General features: G+C 39.2%; 1 protein-coding gene across 1 annotated transcript; it reads right to left on the bottom strand.

Moving 5' to 3' along the window:
• Positions 1–466: 466 nt before the first annotated feature.
• On the bottom strand, positions 467–23475 carry LOC115026477 (collagen alpha-3(VI) chain-like). The gene is made up of 9 exons (XM_029459322.1): positions 23227–23475; positions 14745–14859; positions 9073–9666; positions 6445–7071; positions 5766–6356; positions 3970–4551; positions 2774–3376; positions 1369–1652; positions 467–577 (listed from the first exon to the last, which is right to left on the bottom strand). The coding sequence occupies exons 2-9, from the start codon at positions 14827–14829 to the stop codon at positions 467–469; spliced, it is 3477 nt and encodes a 1158-aa protein (XP_029315182.1). The 5' UTR covers positions 14830–14859; positions 23227–23475.
• Between the last annotated feature and the right edge of the window lie 674 nt (positions 23476–24149).

Raw genomic sequence — 24149 nt, forward strand, 5'->3', positions numbered from 1 at the left:
CAATTTCTATTTGCTTAACAAGCTCTCTGACAAAATCCAAAATTTGTCTTTCACTTGTTCGCATTTCATCAGATCCATCAAGGAGAAAAACAACATCGGCACTCTGGAGTTTTAATTCTGCAACTGTGGCAGTGTCTAAAATGGACACAAACAAACATTTTACAAAACCAACATATTTACTGTAGACAGAAATATTTCTAATATACTCGTGGTATACAATCATACAACTTTTATGTCTATATTGAAGACATCTCTACAATGTAAAAATACAAATGATTTTTCGATGTCTTACCAATAACAGTTGGAAATTCAGTTGTTTCTAGAGCACCCCTCAATATGGCTTCCACAGATGGATGTATGCTTTGCAGATTGTTAACGTTTGTGACATGAAAATAATGTGCTGGCGTGAAAGAGATGGTTTGCATTTCCAACGTATCAGCATTCTTTGTTCCAATAGTAAAAGTCTTTATCCCATTTTCTTTGAGTGACTGTGCTGGTCCTCTGACATCATCCCCTGATCTCCCTCCACTAAATACATACAGATATTGAGGGACTGATTCGGCACGTCTGCCTCCAACTGAAGCAGCAAAGACATTGTCTTTGACAAACACAAGCGCTTTTCCAATGTTGAGGGGTCTCCCCAACTTATGCCTTATTGTTCTAATGGAATTGAGCACATCGTTCTTGGTTGAATAGGAATTCAGGTAGAAATTGACTGTGGCGTCACGGCTGTATTGAACAACAGCCACTTGGTCTCTGTTGTCATCTAGATTTAAACTTTCAACCATTTTTTCAACAAAGCCTCGTATCTCTTCAAAGCTGTTTCGTGAGTCATATGATCCATCAATAAGAAATACCACATCTTTTTTCTCTGAATCTGCAACAAAGACAAAAGATGTACAAACAAATGTGACTTTCTGCAGGTAACAGGTACTATAAACAGATAAAGTGTCCCCTATAATTCAGTTATGGAAATAATCTCAGTCTATTTTAATCATTGCTCTCTTTTGTTTACAAAAAAAATGTTATAGCTGAAAGGTTAAAACATCACATCTTACCAAAACCTTTTGCAGAAATGGTATGCTCTACACGGTGGGAAGCATCTCTTAACAATGACAACACATCCTGCTTAGCAGTATGAAGCTCCTCATAATCAGTAATAGAAACTGAATAATTGGGTTTATGAGATATTGTCTGCAGCTCTAGGGTGTCAGCGTCAGTTGTTCCAATGGCAATTGAAATGACACCAGCGTCTTTCAGCATTCTGACCGGGGTTCTTATGTCATCTCCAGATCTTCCACCACTTAGTAATATGAGTATCTGTGGAACTCCCTCAAGGAGTCTACTTCCTGAATCAGAAGTAAATACATGGTCCTTCACATACTGGAGAGCTGCTCCAATGTTGTGAGAATAACCTCCTTTGTGACTGAGGCCTCTTACTGCATCAAGAACATTATCCTCTCTTGAGTAACGTCTCAAGTTAAAATCAATCTCTGCTGTGTTGCTGTACTGGACCACAGCCACGCGATCTTTGTTTGCATCAATATTCAGGTCCGTCACTATTCTCTGCACAAAATCTTTAATATCTGGGAATCTTCGCAGAGAATCATCTGAACCATCGAGCAAAAAAACAACGTCTCTTCTGTTGGGATCTGTAATCACACAGGCATTTAAACAAATTGTTTGATGATGATATTTGTCATGAAAGGTGTTTTGTTGCTACAAATGTTCAGTAACCCTGTGTGCACAACTTGCTCCTTTATTTTAGAGGTCAATTTGTGTTGATGCAATCCCCACCACTAGAACAACGCAGCAGAGCTCTTTGCTTGACAGAATTGGACAGAACTGCCAAAACAACATGAAGGACAGCCTAGAACAGTTATCATGAATAGGGCACAAGTCTATTACTGTCAATCATTCACTCATCCATGGAATGATTGACTTGATGTCTACGTCAATCTGAAGTTGTGCACACGGCTTACAACATAAAGTCATTACACTCATTTTTCTTACCATATAATGCTGGTTTGATAGTGGGGGCTTCACCCTTCTTAATAACAGAAGATATTTGTTGTTCAATGCCTGACAGATCACTGGAGTCTGTTGCAAAGAAAGCATGACTGGGTTCCTGTGAGATAGACTGAATCTCAAGGATATCTGCATTCTTTGTTCCCACCACATATACCATCACGCCAATTCCTTTCAAGTTTCTTACGGCATTTCTGACATCATCACTGGATTGTCCGCCAGTTAAGAGAACCAAAATCTGAGGGACACCCTGTTGGAGCCTACTTCCAGCAGAGGCGTTGAAAACATTATCCTTGACATACTGAAGGGCTGCACCAGTATTTAAGGGTCTGCCTCCTTTATGCCTCAGAATTTGTACATTGTCAGCAACAGTCTGCTGTGTTTTGTATGTGTTCAGAAAAAAATCAACAGAGGGTTCTCTGCTGTACTGCACCACTGAAACACGATCTTTGTTCTCATCCACATTGAATTTGTCCACCATTCTCTCAACAAAACCAATCATTGCCTTGAAATCATTTTGCATTTCATCCGAAGAATCCAGTAAAAATACAATATCGTGTTGAATAGATTCAGTTAGATCTGCAGAAACTTTGACAGACACAATGCTCAGTTAGAGTTGTACATGAAATAGACATGAATAGATAGATAGATAGATAGATAGATAGATAGATAGATAGATAGATAGATAGATAGATAGATAGATAGATAGATAGATAGATAGATAGATATAGATAGAGAGTCTTACCTAATACATTCTGTGGTTTTAGTCTTGGCTGTTGTCGAGGCACCCTTTTCACAAATGACACAAGTTGTTGATGGATGCTCCCAATATCATCAAATTGAAGCACAGAGAAAGCATAAGAAGGGTTATGTGCAATCATTTGGAGCTCGAGTATGTCTGCATTTCTTGTTCCTACACAGAATGGAACAACTTTGTCCTGTTTTAGAGCCACAGCGGCACTTGCAACATCATCTTGAGATCTTCCCGCAGTCAACAGAATCAATATCTGAGGGACACCGTCTTTATTCCGACTTCCAGAGGAATCAGCAAAAGCATTTGTCCTTACATAGTCGAGAGCTGCCCCGGTGTTGAGGGGTCTGCCCCCTTTATGGTTCAGTTGCTGGACAGCAGCAAGAACATTTTGTTTTTCTTTGTAGGTGTTCAAACTGAAATATGTCTGTGGATTTCTGCTATACTGGACCACAGACACACGGTCTTTGTTCTCACCAACACTGAGTGTTTCTACCACTTTTTGGATAAAACCTTTCATTGCTGGGAAGCTATTCCGTGTGTCGTCCGACCCATCCAATAGAAACACTATGTCTCTTTGAGGGGACTCTAATTCAACTAGAAAAGAATAGGAAAACCTTGTTTAAGAATCAGACATATAGTACATAAGGCTAAAATGTATGGTGCAATCATTATACATAAGATGGTTGTTAAGGCAGCTGGTTATTGAAGTAAGTAATTACTGCGATAAACAAGGTTTTAGATGCCAAAACAAAAACAGTAGATGAAGAAATTATTGAGAAACTTGGAAATAACTACAAGATAAGGAGCATCATATTCCTCTTTCACCAATGAAAGATGGAGAAAGATTTCAATATTATTTTATTCTAAATATTCAGTCAATGATGTGATTATCATTGGCTCAAGGAAGAGCTTAAGAATAAAAAGAAAGGAGATTTGCTGATTGGCTGTCAAGAAAAGACTCTCCAGGGTACAAGAAGAAAAAGAATGAGAGCCAAACAAGAAACAGCATTACAAGGAAGTTGCCTCTAGCCAGAGGAGACCGTTTGAGAAACATGAAACTGATCGACTGACATTCTTCAGAAGATGATGCAGTTTCATTGCAATTCAAACTATGAAAGACCAAATGTACTAAACCATACGCGGGAACTCAGTTCAGATCTCATATTTGAATCTGTGACGCTTCTTACCTACAACAGTGGGAGGCTCAATTTGTATTTCAGCCTGGACAAATGCTGCTATCTCCGGCTGAATGGACAAAAGTTCACCAAAGACAGGAAGGTTGAAAAGAAATCTGGAGGAGAAGGCAATTTTTTGAAGCTCCTCCAGCTTAGCGTTTTTCATTCCAATGGCGAAAGATAGAACACCAAAATGTTTTAGGTCTAATGCTGCTCCTGAAACATCGTCATTGGATTTGCCACCAGTCAGTAAAAATAGAATCTGAGGGACTCCCTGCATGCGCCTGCTCCCAGATGAAGCCATGAAAACATGGTCTCGCACAAACTGTAGCGCAGCTCCAGTGTTCCGAGGTCTTCCTCCTTTATGGCGGAGACTTCTTACAGCATAGATGATAGCCTTTTTTGATCTGTGAGTTTTCAGGTTGAAGTAAACTGTGGTGTCATCACTATACTGTACGACTGACACTCGAACCTTATCTTCGGCAATGTCCAGCTCTTCCACCATTCTTCGGATGAACTCACGGATAGCTGGTAGTCCATTTCTGGAGTCATCCGACCCATCAAGGAGAAACACTATGTCCCTCTTATTGCTCCCTGTGTCAACAAGGTGATACATGGATAGAGAGAAAAATAATTCACGAACTGGCGTTCAAGACTTTTCTACGCCTAAAGCATATTTATCAGCAAACTAGAAGCTCAGAGGAATAAACTGAGCACAGAAAGAAAGATGAGCCACTGCTCTGAAATTGTTATTTCAAGCAGAGCTGCAAAAGAACCATCTTTTTTCTCAGAAAGATGTATGATAGAATTTTTCGACTCATTTTTCAAAGTAACATTGACATTTGGAAAGACGTACAAAAGAGCTGTACATTTTTTCAAGCCTAAGAAAGTTGCTTTTCAAAACAGTAATATTATAGTGAGGGTAATCATTAATGTCATGCAACAGAAATGTGCAAAAACAATTCAGAATTGTTCATCATTTTATCATCAATCGTAAGACTAGAATCTAAGTTAAATATTATTGACAAATAGAGTATTAGAGAGAAAAAAAGACAAACAATGTAAAATTGTACTCCAATTGTAGGCATATATTTAAATGTGGAATTCTTACCTACTAAATCAGAAATTCCAGTCATGATTTCCTCAGTGTCTTTGTTTATGTTCAGTGTAGCAACAAGTTGTGATTGTAAAGAGGGCAACTTGGAGAAATCAGTGACTTTGTATGTGAAACCAGGTTTGTAGGCAATCATTTCCAACTCTGAAAGATTGGCATCTCCCACTCCAACCCCCACTGAGACAATTCCATGCTCTTTAAGAGCAAAAGCTGGGCTCTTCACATTATCAGTGGATGGTTTAGTACTTAATATAATTAAAATCTGGGGTGCTCCTTCTAGTCTTCTACTGCCCGTGGAGGAAGTGAAGACACTGTGCCTCACAAACTGGAGAGCTCCCCCGATATTAAGGTGCCTCCCACCTTTATGCCTTAAATTATCTATGGCATTTATTAGGTCATTCTTTGTCTTGTGAGAATTCAGATAAAAGTTGACCTCGGGGTTAGCAGCAAACTGAACCACAGACACTCTGTCTTGAATCTCACTGACAGAGAGACTCTCCACTATGCTCTTAACAAAGAGTTTCATCTCTGGGAATCCATTTTTTGTGTTATCAGACCCATCCAGTAGGAACACAATATCTCTTTTTGCAGCATTACTTTGTACTAAGACACAACAAATAAGAACCAAAAACATCAGTGGAAGTTTTTCTTACAGAAAATACAACACGCCAATAAGAAAATAAATGTAGCTTACCTTGCTGTAGAACTAGGGTCAGCTGTTCCCTTGGAAGGCTTACGTAGTTATTGAGCTTTTGTGGCACGGTGCTAAGCTCACTGAATTCTCTCACATTGAAGGCAAAGGAAGGGTTGTGGGAAATGGCCTCAATCTGCCTTGGGTCTGCATCCCTGACACCAACACCAAACGGTACGACTCCCCCGGTTTTCAGCGCACCAGCAGGATCCTTCACGTTATCCCTGGACCTGCCTCCAGTCAAAACTATCAGAAACTGAGGGACATTTTGTGCCGCACGGCTACCATGCCTTTCAGATAAGATGGTGTCCTTCATGAATCTCAGAGCAGTTCCTGTGTTTAGGCTACGTCCACCAAACAGAGTCATTTCGTTGACAGCTCTTATTACCTCATCTTTAGTTTGGAAAGTGTTAAGGTAGAAAGTTGGAGTTGGCCTATTGCTGTGTTGAACCACTGACACTCGCACCCTGTCAATCCCAATGTCAAGTGGTTCAATGACTTTAATGATAAAATCCTTGATGTAGGAAAAATCTTCTCGAACATTGTCTGTGCCATCAATGAGAAAGGCAACATCCCTTTCAGCTCCAGGAACAACTGAGTGGAGAAAAAAAAAGGTTACCAGGGAAACCTTTATGTATGTAACATTTATTCATTAATATAAACAGAGAGAAACAAAACTCACAAGTTTCCTCTAGGAACGTTGATGTCACATCTGTATCACCAACCACGGTTATCAACTTTGGCATGATTAGTTCAGCCATAGCTGGCAAATTAGAGAAGCTTGTTTCATGGTAAGCCAAATCTGGAACAAAGGCAACTGCTTTCATTAGGGCTTCATCTGCTTGGCCAGAACTCACTGTGAAGGTCAAAACACCAGCCAGAGCCAATTTATCGGCTACAGATTTAACCTGATCCTGAGCTGGACCACCTGTGATCAGAACCAACACTTGCTGGACTCCCTGCCTCCTGCGTGAGCCAGTTGATGTCTTGAACATGTTTTCAAGGGCATAATTCATGGCAGTTCCTGTATTCAAAACTGAGCCTCCAGTGAGTCTGAGTTGAGATATTTTATTCACAACATCTTGCCTGCTGCTGTAGCTGTTAAGATAAAATTCAGTTTTTGGACGGTCAGCAAACTGCAGGAGACCAATCTGGACCCTGTCAGGACGTACTTCCAGCTGGTTGACCACGTTGATAATGAAGTCTCTCATGTAGGGAAAGTTAGTGCTGCCAATGTAATTTGAGCCATCCACAAGGAAGACAATGTCTCTGACCACTTTTTGAGTCTGCACTGTGGTTATCTCCACCACTAGGGAAAAGCACAAAAACAAAACAAATGATCCTTTTTATAATATCATGTACATAAACTTTCAGGATCTGGAAGATGTAACACTATTAATGACACACTAATAAGGTTGGGCATCGAGAACTGGTGTTACAAAATTCAGATTACAAAGGAATCATTACCAAATGTATATTTGACCAAAACATGCATTTGTGTAAAAATCATTTGGAAGGGTGGTGGCTATGTATGCAACTGAATGAGGAACAAGTGGTATTACAGACTGGACTGAGCGGAACTAGTCAGTTAGAATGCTAACTTCAGGAGATGTATCTGTATCTCTGCAACACAACACATAGACGTCTTTGACATAATGTCAACACTGTTACCTCTTCATATTCTGTCGATAATTTTAGTTCATTGTTTTAATGTTTTAGGTTTAAATTCTGGCATATTTTACACATTTTACCTTTAATGTGTATCCTGACGATGTACAGTACTTCCTAGTCATCACTTAATTAGATTAAGATTATTTATTCAAATCATTTTTACTCAATCAGCAACTATATACAATGTGCTTGTTCGGACAAACTGTAGTAAGAGCCTGTTATCTCCAGTTCTTCAGCAATATAAAGTAGCTCCCTATGTTTGTTTTTCCTGAAATATTTAAAACTGATCCACTCACTTACTTTTCTTAATTAATATGATATGATATCTGCTATTAGAAAGTGGAAACAAGAACTTAAAAGTCAAACTAAACTATAAACCCTGACAAGGTTGAAAAAGACTGAATACAGACCGGCTTTAATCTAATATACAGAGCGGCTGTGGCTCACAAATCTGAAGATCTATTCATCGTCTTCAACGTTTTTTAGGCCAAGGAACCCCAAACTGGTGTAGCGTGGTGCAGGGACCCCCTACTGTATATATTGATATAGACAAGAGGCTTGAGAAAGTCTGTGCTTTATCTACAAACAATTTTGCAACCCCCCCTGCAGTACCTCCGTGGACCCCCTGGGGGTCGCGGACCCCCTGTTGAAGACCTATGATATGAAAATGAAAATACGTTAAGGTTGCGTTCATAACGACTTGAGGCCTCCGAGAAAAATCACAGCCCATCATTGTGTTGTCTCATTTTGTACTGTGAAGAGCATATTTCTACTATTTATCTCATGTTCATTGTATCTGAAGCCAAATTAATTGCCACCATCACAACTTGCCAGAGTTGCAAAATCCTGTCTCTAAGTATTGTAATGGCCCTGTCACACAGTTGCGTATGGCAGAAACGTATGCTGGCGTATATGAAAATTAGCATATACAACGTATATGAACGTATACAGCTATTGATAGCGTATCATGTACTTATACAAAACGTATCAAAGCGTATGGCCAACGTATTCAACGAACGCCCAACGAATGCCCAACAAATGCATAATGCATTCCTAGCGTATTGGCCCTGTCACACTGTTCCGTATGGCGGAAACTTATGCCGGCGTATACGAAATATCGGCACTACGCTGGTGTATGGTGTTGAGGCCGTGATTTTTTTTTTAGCGTGTTCAAAAACTTTGTATACGCTATATGCTCTCTATATGCTCTGTATACGTCCATATACGTTGTATATGTTAATTTTCATATACGCATATGTTTCTGCCATACGGAACTGTGTGACAGGGCCATAATCTGTAAGCAGTGTTTTCTTCAAAACCAAGCCTTCAAACAGACAGATCTGTTTCCAAAACTAGACTATCTTGATTGTATTCATGTTTAATGGGACACCAGCCTTCCAAAACACATCGGTCCAAAATTTTGCAAATGTCTTCGGTTTGTCATGCAATTAAGAGTATGAACGATTTTAGTGCCTTAATTGTATCATGCAGCACACTTGTTCCAAAGCATCTGCATTCATTGTTTTTCCACTTATTTATTCAAGGTTATCCTTTAATGTGTCACTCATCTGTTAAGTTAATTTATTAATCTAATTATTATAAATAATGTGTTAAATGTGCGTAGAAGACAAAGCATTACCTGGCTCGGTGGGTACTTCAGTCACCACTACCCCAGCTAGAGTGGAGAGGGCATTAATAATTGCCTTTGGGTTGCGAGCCAATGCACGGAAGTCCTTCATATAGAAGGCAACGCTGTCAGCAAAGGCAATCTGACGCAACTCCTGCTCCTCAGCAGTTTTGGAGCCTGCAGCTAGAGTCAACACTCCCAGTTGCTGCAGTGCAATAGCAGGTGCCTCCACACTGTCACTGGACTTTTTACTGGTCATCAACAGTAAAACCTGGGGTATCCCCTGTTGAATACGACTGCCCTTCTCAGGCCGCAGCATATTTGTCCTCACATAGTCCAAGGCTGCTCCAATGTTAATTGACTGTCCAGATCTTGGTTTGATAGCGCCCAAAGCAGCAATTAATTGCTCCCTGGATCCGTAGGAGTTGAGATCCATCTCAAGTCGAGGGATATTGCTGAACTGGGCCACACCCACTTGAACTTGGTCTGGACCAATCGGCATGATTTCGACGAACCGCTTGATGAATTCACGTACGGAATTGATGATCACTGCACCCATTGTACTATCGATTAGGAAAATGATGTCTCGTTTTCCGACAACCACGACTGAAAAAAAACAAAAAATATTAACATCAGAATAAAAACTGATTTAAAGAGATATTAAAATAATACATGTGTAAGTACTAAAGGCTACCAAAGCCCACCAAGGAAATTCTATGATTACATTTATATTTTATATTTATATTAGATGTTAACTCATATTGACAAGATGAAAACATGTCTTGTATTCTCATAAGGTATGAATTGCGATGAAAGTATAAATTAAGTTTAAAATATTAATAGAAATGCTCAGTAATATTAATGATTAATCTACAAAATGTGAAATAAAAATCCAGCCTGGAAGTGACACTGGACTTTGACTCTTTATGAACCGCCATTTCCATTGGTGATAGCTCATTTTTATGTCCTGGTCATGAAATGGAATTTAATTTTACAAAGCCTAATAAAGGTTGGACATGTACTTGAAGTGTATTTATTCTCACCATTGTAATTATTGTTGGAAATTTCTCTACTCATAGTTTGACAACAAAAAAATGTATTTAGATGTAAACAGTATGAATTTTGTATTTACAAAAAAAGTATTTACTTGAATGCAGGAACTTATAACTACAAAGCATTTTAAGATCAAGTAATATATTAGGGCATATGTAATATTAAGGGCAAAACTCATTCTGCAATTATATGCAGCTTTTTAGATGAATGACTTGGCTCTCTTGACAATGGATTAATATAAATTTGTGGATCTATACATATACATATAAAATGTCTCACTGTGTTTTACCATCTCTGGTAAAAGCCCTTATTACGATTGAGAATAAAGCAATTTCAAGTTTATCAAAAGCATATCTTACCTTGCACACTGCATTACATTCTATATGAACTATTTAGGGCTTTTAATCTTTTAAGTCCCCTTCCACAACCACAATGCCTCGCCAACATTTACAGAGAAGTTACATACCTTCTGTGAACTCATTCTGAATTATAATGGTTCGCTTGACCACCCCGTTAATGTATGGGAGCAGCTGGTCACCCATGCTCGCCGCTGCTCTGAAATCAGGGGCTGACAGGACAAAACTTTTATCTGTAGCAACTGTTTCCAGATCTGCAGTGGCCGTGTCACCAATCGTTGCACCAACTGTGATAACACCGGCCCTCTTAAGGGCCCGGTCACCGGCACCAGTATCATCAGTAGATGGCCCAGCACTGATAACCACCAACATCTGGGGCACACCCTCGTCTGCCCTGCCCCCAGCTGTTTGGCTCAAAAGGCTCTCAGCCACTTCCTCCAAGGCGGCCCCCAGGTTAGACTCATCACCCCCTGAGTAGGCAAGGCCCTTCACCGCTTCCAGGACTGATGATTTGCTGTCATAGCTATTTAGATAGAACTTTATCTCTGGGTTGCCGTTGTACAGGGCCAAGGCAACACGAACAGTGTCCCTGCCCACATCAAGGCGCTCAATGATTCTCAAAACCAAATCACGCACAAAGGGGAAGTTTGCCGCTCCAACGTTCTGTGATCCATCAATTAAGATTATAAGGTCAGCTGAATCTTGTGCTTTAAGGAGAGAGAGAGAGAGAGAGAGAGAGAAAACAAAACAAAATGGAACTTGTGAAAGCGTTAACATGGTGAGACAGAGACAAAGAATCCAATCAAAGAACTCGTGCTAGCATGTGTCAAGTAACATTGAAAGTGAACATATCAATACAAACATTGCAAAAACATCATACTGCATGTAGGCTGAACCAAGGAGATTTCCTAAAGTGATGTAATTTATTGACGTTAGCTAAATGAATGTAGTTTAGGTTGTAGATCAATGTTACATAAAGTTGACAGATTAAGTACAGTACTGTTTTTTGTCAATATGATTAATTTAGCCAATTCTCCACATCTTGTATTTTTTACATGATTAGCTTAAAGAGGCCAGAAACATATTTAAATTCCAGAAAGAAAATGTTTTCCCACATCAGGGGCAGATTATAACTCAACCAAATTGAATATGATAGTTTTTGGATTTTTACCAAAGAAATCTGAGAAATAGCCAAACATGTTTAATGTGGCTGAGCGACTGTTACTTGAACTGAATAGCTAACATTTATTATAAAAACTTTTGAGCCTTAAACGGACAGTTCGCCCCAAAATAAATATTTATATATATTTATATTTATAGCTATTTATCAATCTAGATTGTTTTGGTGTGAGTTGCTGAGTGATGGAGATATTAGCAGTAGAGATGTCTGACTTGTCTCCAAAATAATGGAATTAGATAATGATTTGTTTATGAAGCTCAAAGCATCAACAAATACATTTAAAAAGCTCAACTGTAATATCTCTTTCCAGAAATCATGACCCGGTTACTCAAGATAATCCACAGACCACCGTGTTCTGAGCAGTTCCATGTAGGAACTATTTTCTATTTGCTTACAACACAGTCTGTGGATTATATTGAGTAGCCGGGTCATGATTTCTAGAATTAGATATTGCTGTTGAGCTTTTCAAATTTAATTGTTGACACTTTGAGCACCACAAATGAAAGCAGACTTATCTACGGCCAATATCTCCAACACTCACAGCAAATGAGTCTAGATTGATAAATAGCACTACAGGTAAGAGCTTTTTAGGGTTAACTCTCCCTTTAAGCAAGGATATTTCAAATAACTACTAATAACTACTATAGAATTATTATTATAATAGTGATTAAATATAACTACAATAATTCATTAATACTTAATTATTATTTACAATAAAAAATAAATAATGTAAAGGAAAAATAATTTAAAATTTTTAAATGTATTGAAAGCCAAGGATACGATGACAACTGCAAGTCAAAAGAAAAATCTAATCATTAAGCTGTTTTATCATTAAGCGTTTACAAAGTTAAATAAAGTTCCTTGGTAAATGTGTGTGATGTGTCCCTTGTATAAGCTCCATTGAGTTCAGCCATCCCATGCAGACTCTTGTTACGGACCTCAGATAAAGTGACCAGTCATGACCCTGAGGCATATCCTTGGTGCCTACAAGTTTACAGTACTTGAGAATATAGTGCATGTGATTCCATGTAAAATGAGAACAAATTGTATATTAGTGATGTTTCCAATTCATTTTATTTTGAATCATGTAGTCTGGCAAAGGTAATGAATTCTTCTGACACTTGCCATTTTATGTACATGCATTTAGTTTCATGTGTTTTCAAGTAATTTATGGTTACTTATTGCAACATATTGCATATAATTTATGGACATCGACATATAAAAAATATTCTCAAAGTACTTCTGCAGGTCAAGGATGAGTCCAAGCAGGTTCATCGCTGTTTCAAATACACAATATTGGACATATTTTACACAGATAGACATTGTGACTGATAAAAACAAACATACAAAATGCAAGGCACATAAGCAGTGGTGCATGGTTAGCTATTGTTAAAAGCTCATTGATTGAGTTTGAGAAGTAATGCCTTAAACTAAAGGGTAAGGCATCCTTAAATGCATTTTCTTCTCCAAAGGTTTTCTGAATGACTATCAGTCTGAGGTGTCAGTGTATGAGGATTTTACAATCTTATTATGTTGCTGTCTGTATTGTGTCCTCTCAAGAATTATGACTAGTTACTGCTGCTTGCCAACATAGAACTTAAATCTCTTCTAAATGTCAAAGCACTTTGGAAAAATGTTCACCTCACTTATATATTTCTATCAATCCATACTCATTCTGACTTTTGCACAGGCATACACACACATATATATATATATATATATATATATATATATATATATATATGTGCCATTTTTACACCCTAATCTAAGATGCTGTAGGGATGTCAATATCATGCAGTTCTTATTGTGATTTTATTAAGATTAAGTGTGGACAAAGACAAAACAAGTGATGTTAATTTTGCAGTTGGATAGTGAAAGGTTATTGTGGTTAAAAAAAAACGTGATTGTGTTAATGATAAAAATCCAGTTATATCCCCATATGCAGCAGCTTCGTCCTGCACATGTAGACACATTAGTAATGGTAGTGACACTGGTCCCATTTCATTACCTGTCCCTCCTCTGGCCTCGTTTGCCACAGGACCACCCCCTGACCAGGTCACTGCGTCGCAAAGCCCCACTACTAAATCTTGGATAATATCCCTCAAAGTCAGGAAAGAGTCTACACTGAACACATGGGTGTGATGCATCCTGAACTCCAACTGCAAACACCTCCACTCCTGCCAGCCACAGCACCTGAGCTGGCACGGCCACGTCATCCTGGGAGAGCCCATCTGTTAGCACCACCACCACCTGGGCTGCACCTTCGACAGCGCGGCTGCCCGAAGAAGTGGACAAGTGAGTACGAATCAGGAAATCCAGGCCAAGGCCAGTGCGGACTCCCTGTGGAATCCCTGTGTTGTTGGGTAGTTGTTGAGCTGGAACTCAGTTTGAGGCTTATTATTGTACTGCACCAGGGCAAATTTAAACCTGTCCCTTCCAACCTGGTCCAGTGATCATATCAAGCTGTATAAAAATTGTCTGACATGCCCAAAGTTCTCCTGTCCCATACTCCAAGATTAATCCACTAGAAAGTACATGTCAGCTGCCAACCCTTGTCCACAATCTTCAGGAGAGTATATGAAGGACAAAAGTGAAGACCAGTGAAAAGATGCTTGGTGAGTGGTACCAGAATGTTGTATGGTGCAACACTAATAGTGTTGCACCATACAACTGCAATGTTTATACTTTGTTTATCAAAGGCATCTGACTGGACTTGGTACTCTAACACTCCTGAGGCCGCATTTTGTTCAATGTTGAGTTACACATTTTGAATTCAGATTTTCTTTTTATTATAGCATTGATATATGATAATGATAATAATTGGAAAGTGCCAGTTTACCAACAATGCTCATTAGAAGTGGAAAATTGTGTAATTATCTTCATTATTGTGTTTCGTTTTTCTTCGTATGTCATGAGCACTTTAATAAATCCTGCTTTTCTTTGATATATATGAACAGGTGCAGATTATATCTTTTTAGGGGAGAAAAAACATGAAAACAATGTTATATCCCACTGAGCATTGCTGAAATCTGGAAAAAGCAATACAAGCAGACAAATCATCTGACTGCAGCTGAGATAAACTCAGTTCAACGTACCTTCCTGAGCCTCAAGGTTAGGGAGCAGCCCTGCAAACAGGACGGCCAGGAGGGCACACAACGGTAACAACCGATGCCTCCCCATCTTCTATCACCAAAACAGCCAAGGGGACACCTGTGAAACCAGAAGCAAATATGATATGAATATAAACCAACAGGCTTATCCTATCCTACAGAGATAGCACAAGGCCTGACAGCACTTCACTCTTTAGAGTTTACTGTTAGTATATGATTATTAAATGTTGATTCTCACTGCGTGTCTATACAGTATACATTTCAGTAACACTTTCTGTGACGCCCATCTCTACATTGTGTTATAAACACACTTGCGTTATACTCTGCTTTTAGCACTGTAAGATTAGTTATAGGTAGTCATAAATATCCATTATCCATTATAACACGAATCATAACACATTATGAAGCATTGTAAATTGCTGGGTACTTACTGACTTATTTTTGCAAGCCCATGTTTATAACGTTTTAGAAACATAGGGCTACTTATAATGCTTTGTATGATTATACTGCATGTAGTATATAATTATAACGCATTATATGGCATATATGTGAATCATAATACACTATGATTCTCAGTGACAAGCAATTATGAAGTGTTATGATACTTGACCTAATAAGTCATTATAAAATGCTTAAGTATTATGAATATTAATGAGTGCTTATAACTATAATTATACAGTGCTATAAACAGATAATGCATTATAAGTTTGTTTGTAATACATTATGGACGTGGGCGTCAAAGAAAGTGTTACCTCCAGTAAACCTGCTCCAGTACAAACTGCTTTAAGGTTTTTAATGTCCCATTTTCACAAACAGCGTGTGTGTCTGTTTAACATGGGACATCCTATTTCAAATGTTGTTGCACTTTGTGCTGCACTGCGTCTCTAAATATAACACACAACATCGAACAAACTTGTTCTTTTGGCCAAGAGTGCAACATCTAATCTTCGACACACCACACGTCTCCTGTCTGCTTTTTTTGCAGGATGTGCAAGAATATGAGATTTCCTCCTGCTACTAAGGCTGAAGTGTCACAGTGTCCCAGTTGCTTCACTCTGGGGTGAACATTTTTTGACATTAGCATGAGGCAGTTGCAAGCATTTACATCCTGTCCGAGCTTTAAGACAGACATGGTATCTGTCATTAAACACTGTTAACCTTTTCTAACCTTTTGCTTTTAGTTTGAAAGTGTTGGAGCTGGAGCATGGCTTGGCGTTTCAGAAAAAGAAAGAGGTAATGATAAAGACCACCTGTTAAAACTACCAGCCAATGTGCTCTAGTAATTAACTCTGCTTAGCAAGGACTGGATTTTCCAACTCACGAAATAAAGTATTCTTAAGAGGGGTGTTGGAGTGGAAAGCCCAGCTTCATAGCAGGGGTGTGTTTTCTATTTAGTGAGATTTTCCACCATTGTGATGTTAAGTAATGTCACAGGAAATGAAGGTCCCACATACTGTAGACCACTACTGAGAAGGTATGCATGCATGTACAATAAGTGTGTAACGTTGAGAGGAGATCGAAACAATATGCACTTGTTTTACTTACATATTCAGTCTATAATATTTCAAACTTTAAATCTAACTCTAACTCAAATACTGCATGTAACCTCTTCAATTTCAGGTTACAAACACAATCGTTACTCAATCTTTTGCTGTCAAGGAATAATGCCCGGACCATACACACACACACACACACACACACACACACACACACACACACACACACACACACACACACACACACACAAACACACAAGCATTACCGACCATCCTGAGGTGATATATGGGACCCGGTCCAAGAGCAGCCAGAGCACTTACATTTTAATTACCCTGAAGCAAACATAAAACTGCAAAACTCACAGATTAGCACACACTTCCAACTGTGATGCAGCAGACTCACCACTCCACTCTGCAATTAAGAAGGATTTTCACGCAAGCATTTAAAGACTTAATATAAGAAAAAAGGGCTCTTGAAAAGTGAAACGGCTTTAGATAGCACACATGGCAAATAACCATTGAAGTATTAGAGTCCCAGAGGAGTCTCTTCAACAGCGTGTGCCTGCTGGAGGTCACACAATAAAGGCTCAGCAGCTCTAATGAGTGCACTGTAAGAAAAGTGGATTTGGGGAAATTAGAGATTTATAATAAATAAAAGAGTGCATGTATGATGATGGAAGAGGGTATAAAATTATTAATGCCCTCTAGTGAAAAAATGCAGGTATAACACAGTATAAAAGACACTTTTCTGCAATAAAGTAGCACATAAAACTTCTTGACTTCATCTGTCTTTTATCATGAGTTATTTCCCGGAATAGAAAGTCACAAGGCTTACGTAATGTAGAGAGGATGCCAATGTCTTTGTGTTTGAGAAAACTTGGCAGGCTGTAAAATGTAAAATGCTAAATTTACAGTTTGATTTTTATTCCATCCCTATGTTGTGCTTTCTCTGATCGACCCCAACAATATAAAGTGTTCTACCTGCCTAGGGGTCACCTGAGGGTTTGAGTGTTAAACCACTTATGCTAAGCTGTAGGGGTGTCTTAATTGTATGGTTTGAGTAAATCTAAAACAACACGCTCACACATATACTCAAGAATGAACAGCAGCCTGATATGTTTGGTCACTGAGAAGTTTGGGGTTTGCAGTCTTGTTTAAGGGCACCAGGTCCAGGGATCCGACTGGTAAACCTCCAGTCATAAGACTGCTTTCCTAAGCTTTAGGCTGCCTCCACCAGTGACCCAGGGAAAGCCAGGGGAAACACTTTCAGTCATTTAAATACAACAAAATCGATTTTGGTACAAAGATTGCTACTATTGAAATGCAACTTGGGCTTCTCATTGCAGCAATTAAAAATTTGGAGGAGCATTACAAAAAGCCCCAATTAACACAAAGCACAGAGGCTGCACAGGTCTTGGACTGAAACTTGATGCCAAAGTGATATTACTTTGCTTTGCGGCTGATCTTTGGCCAACAACACACACCAATATCATTGACTCTCAGTTGTGCAAAATGTCCGTCTCCAGTAGATTCTGTTACCATCTGCTCTTACCAAATGAGCACTTCAATCCTATTTAAATTAAAGGATTTTTTTTGCTGTGGAGTAAAAGAGACCCTTTCATGAGTCGAGGAAAACCTAGGTCAGCTGGGCTTGAATCCACAATACACAGTAATAATGAATTATAAACACATGGCTGTCGTATTTAATGCAACACTGCAGACGTTGAGTTTGTTGGAGTAACCGTGTTTATACTGTGCTGTGTCTGCTGTTTATGCAGACTTTACTTTGCAGATGAGAAAGAAACACTGAACTGGTTGAAACAAAAACAGTGACAGTAACATTTGTACTTTTTAGAAATGCCCGTCAGCGTGATCATCCAAACACACTGACCAAACAAAACTTCACAAACAACTTTAAGAATGTTGGCCATTCAGATGAGGACTGAGAGACGTTACTGGACTTTAAACATTAGAAGGCAGCTGTTTAGCCAGACAAAATCTCAGTGTTTGTCCACTGGGAACTGGGTGGGGTCATTCTATAAGCCCGACAAGATCATGATGATTGCACATAAGACCAACATGTAAAGTGCTTGGAGAATATATTGCAACCAAGTAAAGAGAGTTTTAAAAAAGTATCCTTTGAACTGAATCTTCTTGCTGTGAGAGATATCGCTTCAGTCCTCCAATGTTGTCACTATCCAGATATAGCACCCAAATTACCAAGCTCCTTTATTTCAAGGAAATCTAAGCTCGGTTGGACACTGCAACACATGTTTGTGTTCTCCACTTATGCTCATGTGATTTCAGGTCACTCAAAAGCCACTGCAGAGTTTGCCAGAACTGGCCGATGTGTCAACACTATGGCTTCCCCTCACCGCCGCAGAGGAAAACACAGTAGTACAGTGGAGTCCTGTTTTCTCTGACACAAGCAGTCAAAACAATGGCAGCATGGAACTTAAACATTAGTGAGAGAATTAATTAATCTTCTTTTTACCACTCGAGATAAGTTGTTATGGCAAAATCAAACAGCTGCTTTCTTACACATTCAGCTGACACGGTGCAACATCAGCCTTCATATGGACTCATGTTAAAGGCGACCTTTGGTCTTCACCAACTCTTGAGGGGAACATCTGTCTCTTAACTATGTTCATCAGCTAGTTAACTGTGTCTGTCAGCTGTTTGGTGCTGGGCAGGTCATGAACTGTGGGTTTATCAGGGGTTTTTCACTAAAAACAGCTGCCTCCTGCTGGAATGGCGGTTAATGAGAGTGGGGAGAATGAACCAACACAGTAAAATTGCAAACCCTAAAACCAAAACAATGATCTATAAGTCTCAAAAAAAACGTATGTGTCGGTCTGTCTCTATATGTGACGTCATTTAATACATTGCTAGTAAAATAATATTGATAACGTCAGCTTTATGATAAAAAATGTTGATCATGCAGCTTTAAGATCCAGTATCTAGTGAAAGGATTTTTCAAAATGATCAATGTATAGAATTAAAAAGAATCCCTCGCAATCCTCACTAGGATGATATGATTTTCTTATTTGCTGTGTTTGGGACGTTTCTGGGCGTCACCCTCTATAAAATCGTAGGACCAGGTGCTGAAGCAAGCATCCAAGAGGAAGCTGCAAAAATGGCGGACACAGCACCGAAAGCAGATAAAGTTCATTCCAGCACAAGAGTGAATCTAAAGTTTTATTTCCACCGCTGAGAGCACCCAAACCCTCGTTGAGCCGGGGAGGACGGGCCAACTTTCAATGTTGCGTTTACAAACTGCAACCGACAAATTGTACTCATTGTGCATTTCATTTACTCACCGATGAATATGATTGTAATTAATTATACTATATCTGTATATCTTAACCAGACTTAAAGCACTTGTGATGAGCATCTTTAAAATAATTAGCTTAAGTTTTTCTATGAAAAAGAATGACTAGTACAAGTCTTTGTGTTACTTTCAGCTTATTCCATATTACTGTTAAGTTAAGATCCATGTGAGGTTGGGGAAAATCAGCATGCATTGAAGTCTACCACTAGTAGTCGCCAAAGTACGAAATGTTTCTGTCTTACACAAGCTTGAAGATATTCACGTTACATCTATTGTGTAGAATGCCTGTGCCTGTTAGCATACCAGAGACAGCCATATGTGTATAACATCATGATGGTCTAAACATAGGAAGATGGACAGTTATGATCTTTTAGCGTGTTTGTGGGTTTTCTTTTTCTCCTGCTAAGATTCACTTGTGTGTGCCCCTGTCTATGATATCCTGAGTCATCACTGCATCCTTATGTTTAATCCAGTTACCACCATAAAGTGACAGGCTTCAAAGAGCGCTCAGCGTTTAAGTAGTGAAGCGTTTATGTTATACAGTAAGCAGAACATGCTGCTCCGTTTATATAATAGAATATCTTCTTCTGTGGCGTTATTTACAGTTTCCACTGTCAGTTTGCATTTACAGAGCAAGATAGATGCTGCAATGTGCCCAGGAGCACTCTGAAGCACGTTTGCAGCTGGACCTCACACACTCTTTTATAGCAAAGACCACACACACACACACACACACACACACACACACAGACACACACACACACACGCACACACACACACACATAAACATGCACATACATAAACACACTCACATAAGCTTACAGTGGAGCAGAGCACAAATTCCATCAGACTCGATGACAGATACGAGCTAATTGTTAATTGCCTGTTACACCAGCAGATCTCCCTGGATAGGAAAAAGGTACGTGGCTCAGTCATTTCACAAAATCTAAAAGTGCAAAAAAGTCCTTGTAGTGGAGACCAAACCAGAGCTAAGAGAAGAGTAAATATTGAACTTATATTCATTAGGTTATCAGAAGTATTGCTCTAAATGAATACTAATGGAGCTCTGAATGTGTAAAAACTGTTTGTCAGTTGTGTGTTTACAGCTTGTTTACACTGCCTCCAAGTGGCCAAAATAATCAGTTTCAACTATTTTCTATATTGAAAATAAAAACCGTTTCCCATACACACTGAACACTTGAGAAACTGGAATAAAGCAGTACTAACACATTCTCGATGAACTGAATAATAATGTAACTACTCTGCATTGGTGGTCCATGTTTAAAGTCAGTGTTCAATGCTAATACGGAGGTACTGTGACGTCTATATAGTGCAGTGAACATTTTGCCACGTACAATTTGTCTGACACCCCCCCCCCCCCAAAAAAAAACCAAACATATTTTCCATAACCAAAAAGGTTAAAGAGGCATACAAGCATAGCTGGTGGACATCCTGCCATAGCTGCATAATTTTGGGCAACAAACTTCACAGTGTAGCAGAAATTAATAAATATGATCTTGTATATGCTGTTTATTATTGCACTACTGTTTAAATAATTAATTATGAATGATGTTGCAAATCAAGCTGACACACATACATGCAAATGACTGTATTCCCCAGTTTACATTTGACAAGTGGAATGTGTCTTACATTAGAAATCAGTGAAATGAGTCACAAGGGACGTTAGTCATTTTCACATTGTGAGAATGAGAAAAATCTAGACTGCTACTCACTAGCATCATGCGAGGAAATGAAACTTACAGTACTAGTTAGCCTCATGTATAACTCAGTTCTGACACTGAGGGGACCTGCACACCCAACCCACGCTTCAACTGGAAGGATGTGACGTGACATGTGTGGCACAGATGAGAGGAGGATCAATGACCAAGTTAAAAGAGGGAGGGGAGGCAGGCTGTTGGCAGTTCCACACAGCTGGTGTGAATTAACCCGTCTGACACCTAGCAGATGTGTGTTCAAGCACCATGGCCACACTGTGAGCCTGCAGGCTGAGTTCAAGTATCAAACGTGATACTATTGAGCTATTGGTTGGGATGGGAGATGCTTTCGCTAACCAATGCATCGCAGTGTGGATGGTAAGTCCTCATTTACATCCCTTGCAATTATGGATGGTTCCCCTAAAAAAATAACTTTGGAGCAAGAGTTCACAGTGACTAGACCTTTCTGCAAATGTTCCAACCTTGCACAAATCGTTTTCTGCATCATGGAAAAAAGATAAAAAGCTGGAGAGAGTGCAGCAGTCATAAAACATACTAATGCTGATGTTGAACAATGACCAAGTTCTTCTTCTGTGTATCACAGTAACGGGTTACATGAAAACTGTGTGGTAGTAGTAGCTCATGCTAATTATTTCCAATGTAATTTCTTTGTGTTGTGACTTGGATGGACGAAATAACGTAATTTACGCGTCAAATTTCACATGCACACAATGAAACATTGCAATGAAGACATAGCTCAATTCCTCTGTCCCTACTTGGACAGCCTTGTGGGGGAAGATTGATGGCTCACACCTGGTTTGTTTAACAGTGCAGCCCACCACCACCACCCACCCCACTTATTTTGTCCAATGGGAGAAAAAGCCCTCCTGGTTCTCCTGGTTCTTCTGGCCAGTAGTGTGGAAAACACTTTCTTCACACTTTTCCACTCCTGCACTCATTTCAGAGAGGGTGTGGTTTTGGGCTACTGCTGCAGTGGAAACATCTACCCATCCAACTCCTCTTTACAGCTCACATGTGGGTGTGGAGATCTTAAACATTTGCATGTGACTGTACCATTACCAACATATTCCCCTTTTAGATTGAATTCAAGATTATTCCAGAATAATAATAAAGTGCACAAAAATGAAAGATAGGCGATGAAATTTCTTTTTTTTGCATAAATCGCAGAATATTTAGCATGTTTTGATAGGAGACATTATGTGACGCATTAATTACACAAAATCTGCATTCTACTATAGAAAGCACATCACAAATTGACATTGACATTACTCAGTGCAAAGCAACTCTTTACAGGTTCACAACTCTAACACTGATCTGGGATCACAGCTTCAGACTTTAGATGTAACATCTCAGAGGTTTCACTATTTTCTCTAACCACTATGTATATATATATATATAAAACCACTATATTTAACTATTTTACGCCTCTGTAGTAAATCAAACTTTGCAAAAACCAAGAAACAGATGAGTAGCATTTTAAGATTATTGAAGAGAAAAGCACACACGCCCCTCTCCACTCTCATGCATCATACATTACATTGCTGAGGTCTCCTGCTTCCACCCTAACTGCGGCTCACCTCTTGCCCTTGCAGCACCATCACCACTAAAGTATAGGTTTCAGTCATGCTGTTAACGCAGGCTGTCTGATATTTATGACCTATAAGCCAAAACCTCTGTGCAACCCTATGATCATGACACTCAACATAAGCTTACATGTTTTGACTAGAAACTATGCTATGGTCAGTGCACTATTTAAAATCAACATACAGTGCAATCAAGGTCAATCCTTAAAGAAATATAATTAAAAACTGAGAAATAAAGCAAGCGTATATATGTAAAAAGCAAGGAGAAACCTCTTTCTGCAAGAGCAATAACCTTGAGAACCTCACAGTTTGAAAACTTACCCTGATCTGAAGTAGCTGTACTCCACTCTATTTGTTTTTGAAGAAGAAGAAAAACAGTTATGTAGAATGACTGGACGCTGAACTTTTGGTCATTATCCTCCTGGTAAATTCCCCTTTGCTGGCTTTTCCAGCACCTCCCAGAGGAAGGCGGCTGAGCAAAGCTTTGATAAGGTCACTGATAAGAGATGTGCAGAGAGAGGGGTCCTGAATGTAGGGAGGAAATGTCTGAGACAGAAAGAGGCAGACACTCTCTCAGTCTCAAACCAGAGGAGCTGTGGTGCAGAGATCAAGGCTGGGATGGGACAAACGTTCAAACTTTTGGAGTTCTGCCACCTCTTTCTTCCTCCTCCCACTTGAGAGGAAAAAAAGAAAAGGAGGAAGGAGAGAGGAAAGGGTGAGCGGGAGAAGTAAATGAAAACCAGACACATAGCCCTGTTTGGTCTGGACGTGAGCAGTGGGGAGGATGATGTCACAAATCTGGAGCAGGATTTTCTCCTTACCTTTTCCTACATTTTTCTTTTCCTCCCTACATCTGTGGGGCCCTTTTTCTTACATTTCAGCTTTTTGGATGTTTAATGTTCATGACACTTAATAAAAACACAAGCACATTGTGGTTTGAGTAACTAGCATGCATTGGTAAGTGATGTAGCCAGTTCGTCTTTAAAGATGAATAATTAATGACAAGAAATCTCAACAAATTAAACAAATACACTCACGAATCTCTCACAAAGGAATGTGCAAGACAGTGTTCTGGCTGAGGTTGAAAATGTGAATGCTGTTAAGGAACACCAATGACACTGTGTCATGAATGTAATTGTTCCATAACAATAAAATTAGCATTAGCATCCAAGTGCATCACTTATAAGTGGATTTTTATTATCAACATCCTCACACAGCCACACATTGCAGACTATGTTTGCCTT

The sequence above is a fragment of the Cottoperca gobio genome, chromosome 21 (assembly GCF_900634415.1).
Source record: "Cottoperca gobio chromosome 21, fCotGob3.1, whole genome shotgun sequence".
Classification (NCBI taxonomy): Eukaryota; Metazoa; Chordata; class Actinopteri; order Perciformes; family Bovichtidae; genus Cottoperca; species Cottoperca gobio.

Excerpts from the sequence above, each read along its gene's own strand:
- LOC115026477 (XM_029459322.1), bottom strand. The coding sequence starts at position 14,829 with ATGGGGAGGCATCGGTTGTTACCGTTGTGTGCCCTCCTGGCCGTCCTG. Across the intron at positions 4,552-5,765 it reads GACCCTAGTTCTACAGCAAG|GGAGCAATAAGAGGGACATA; the intron begins GTAAGCTACATT and ends TTGTTGACACAG. Across the intron at positions 3,377-3,969 it reads TGAGCCTCCCACTGTTGTAG|TTGAATTAGAGTCCCCTCAA; the intron begins GTAAGAAGCGTC and ends ATTCTTTTCTAG.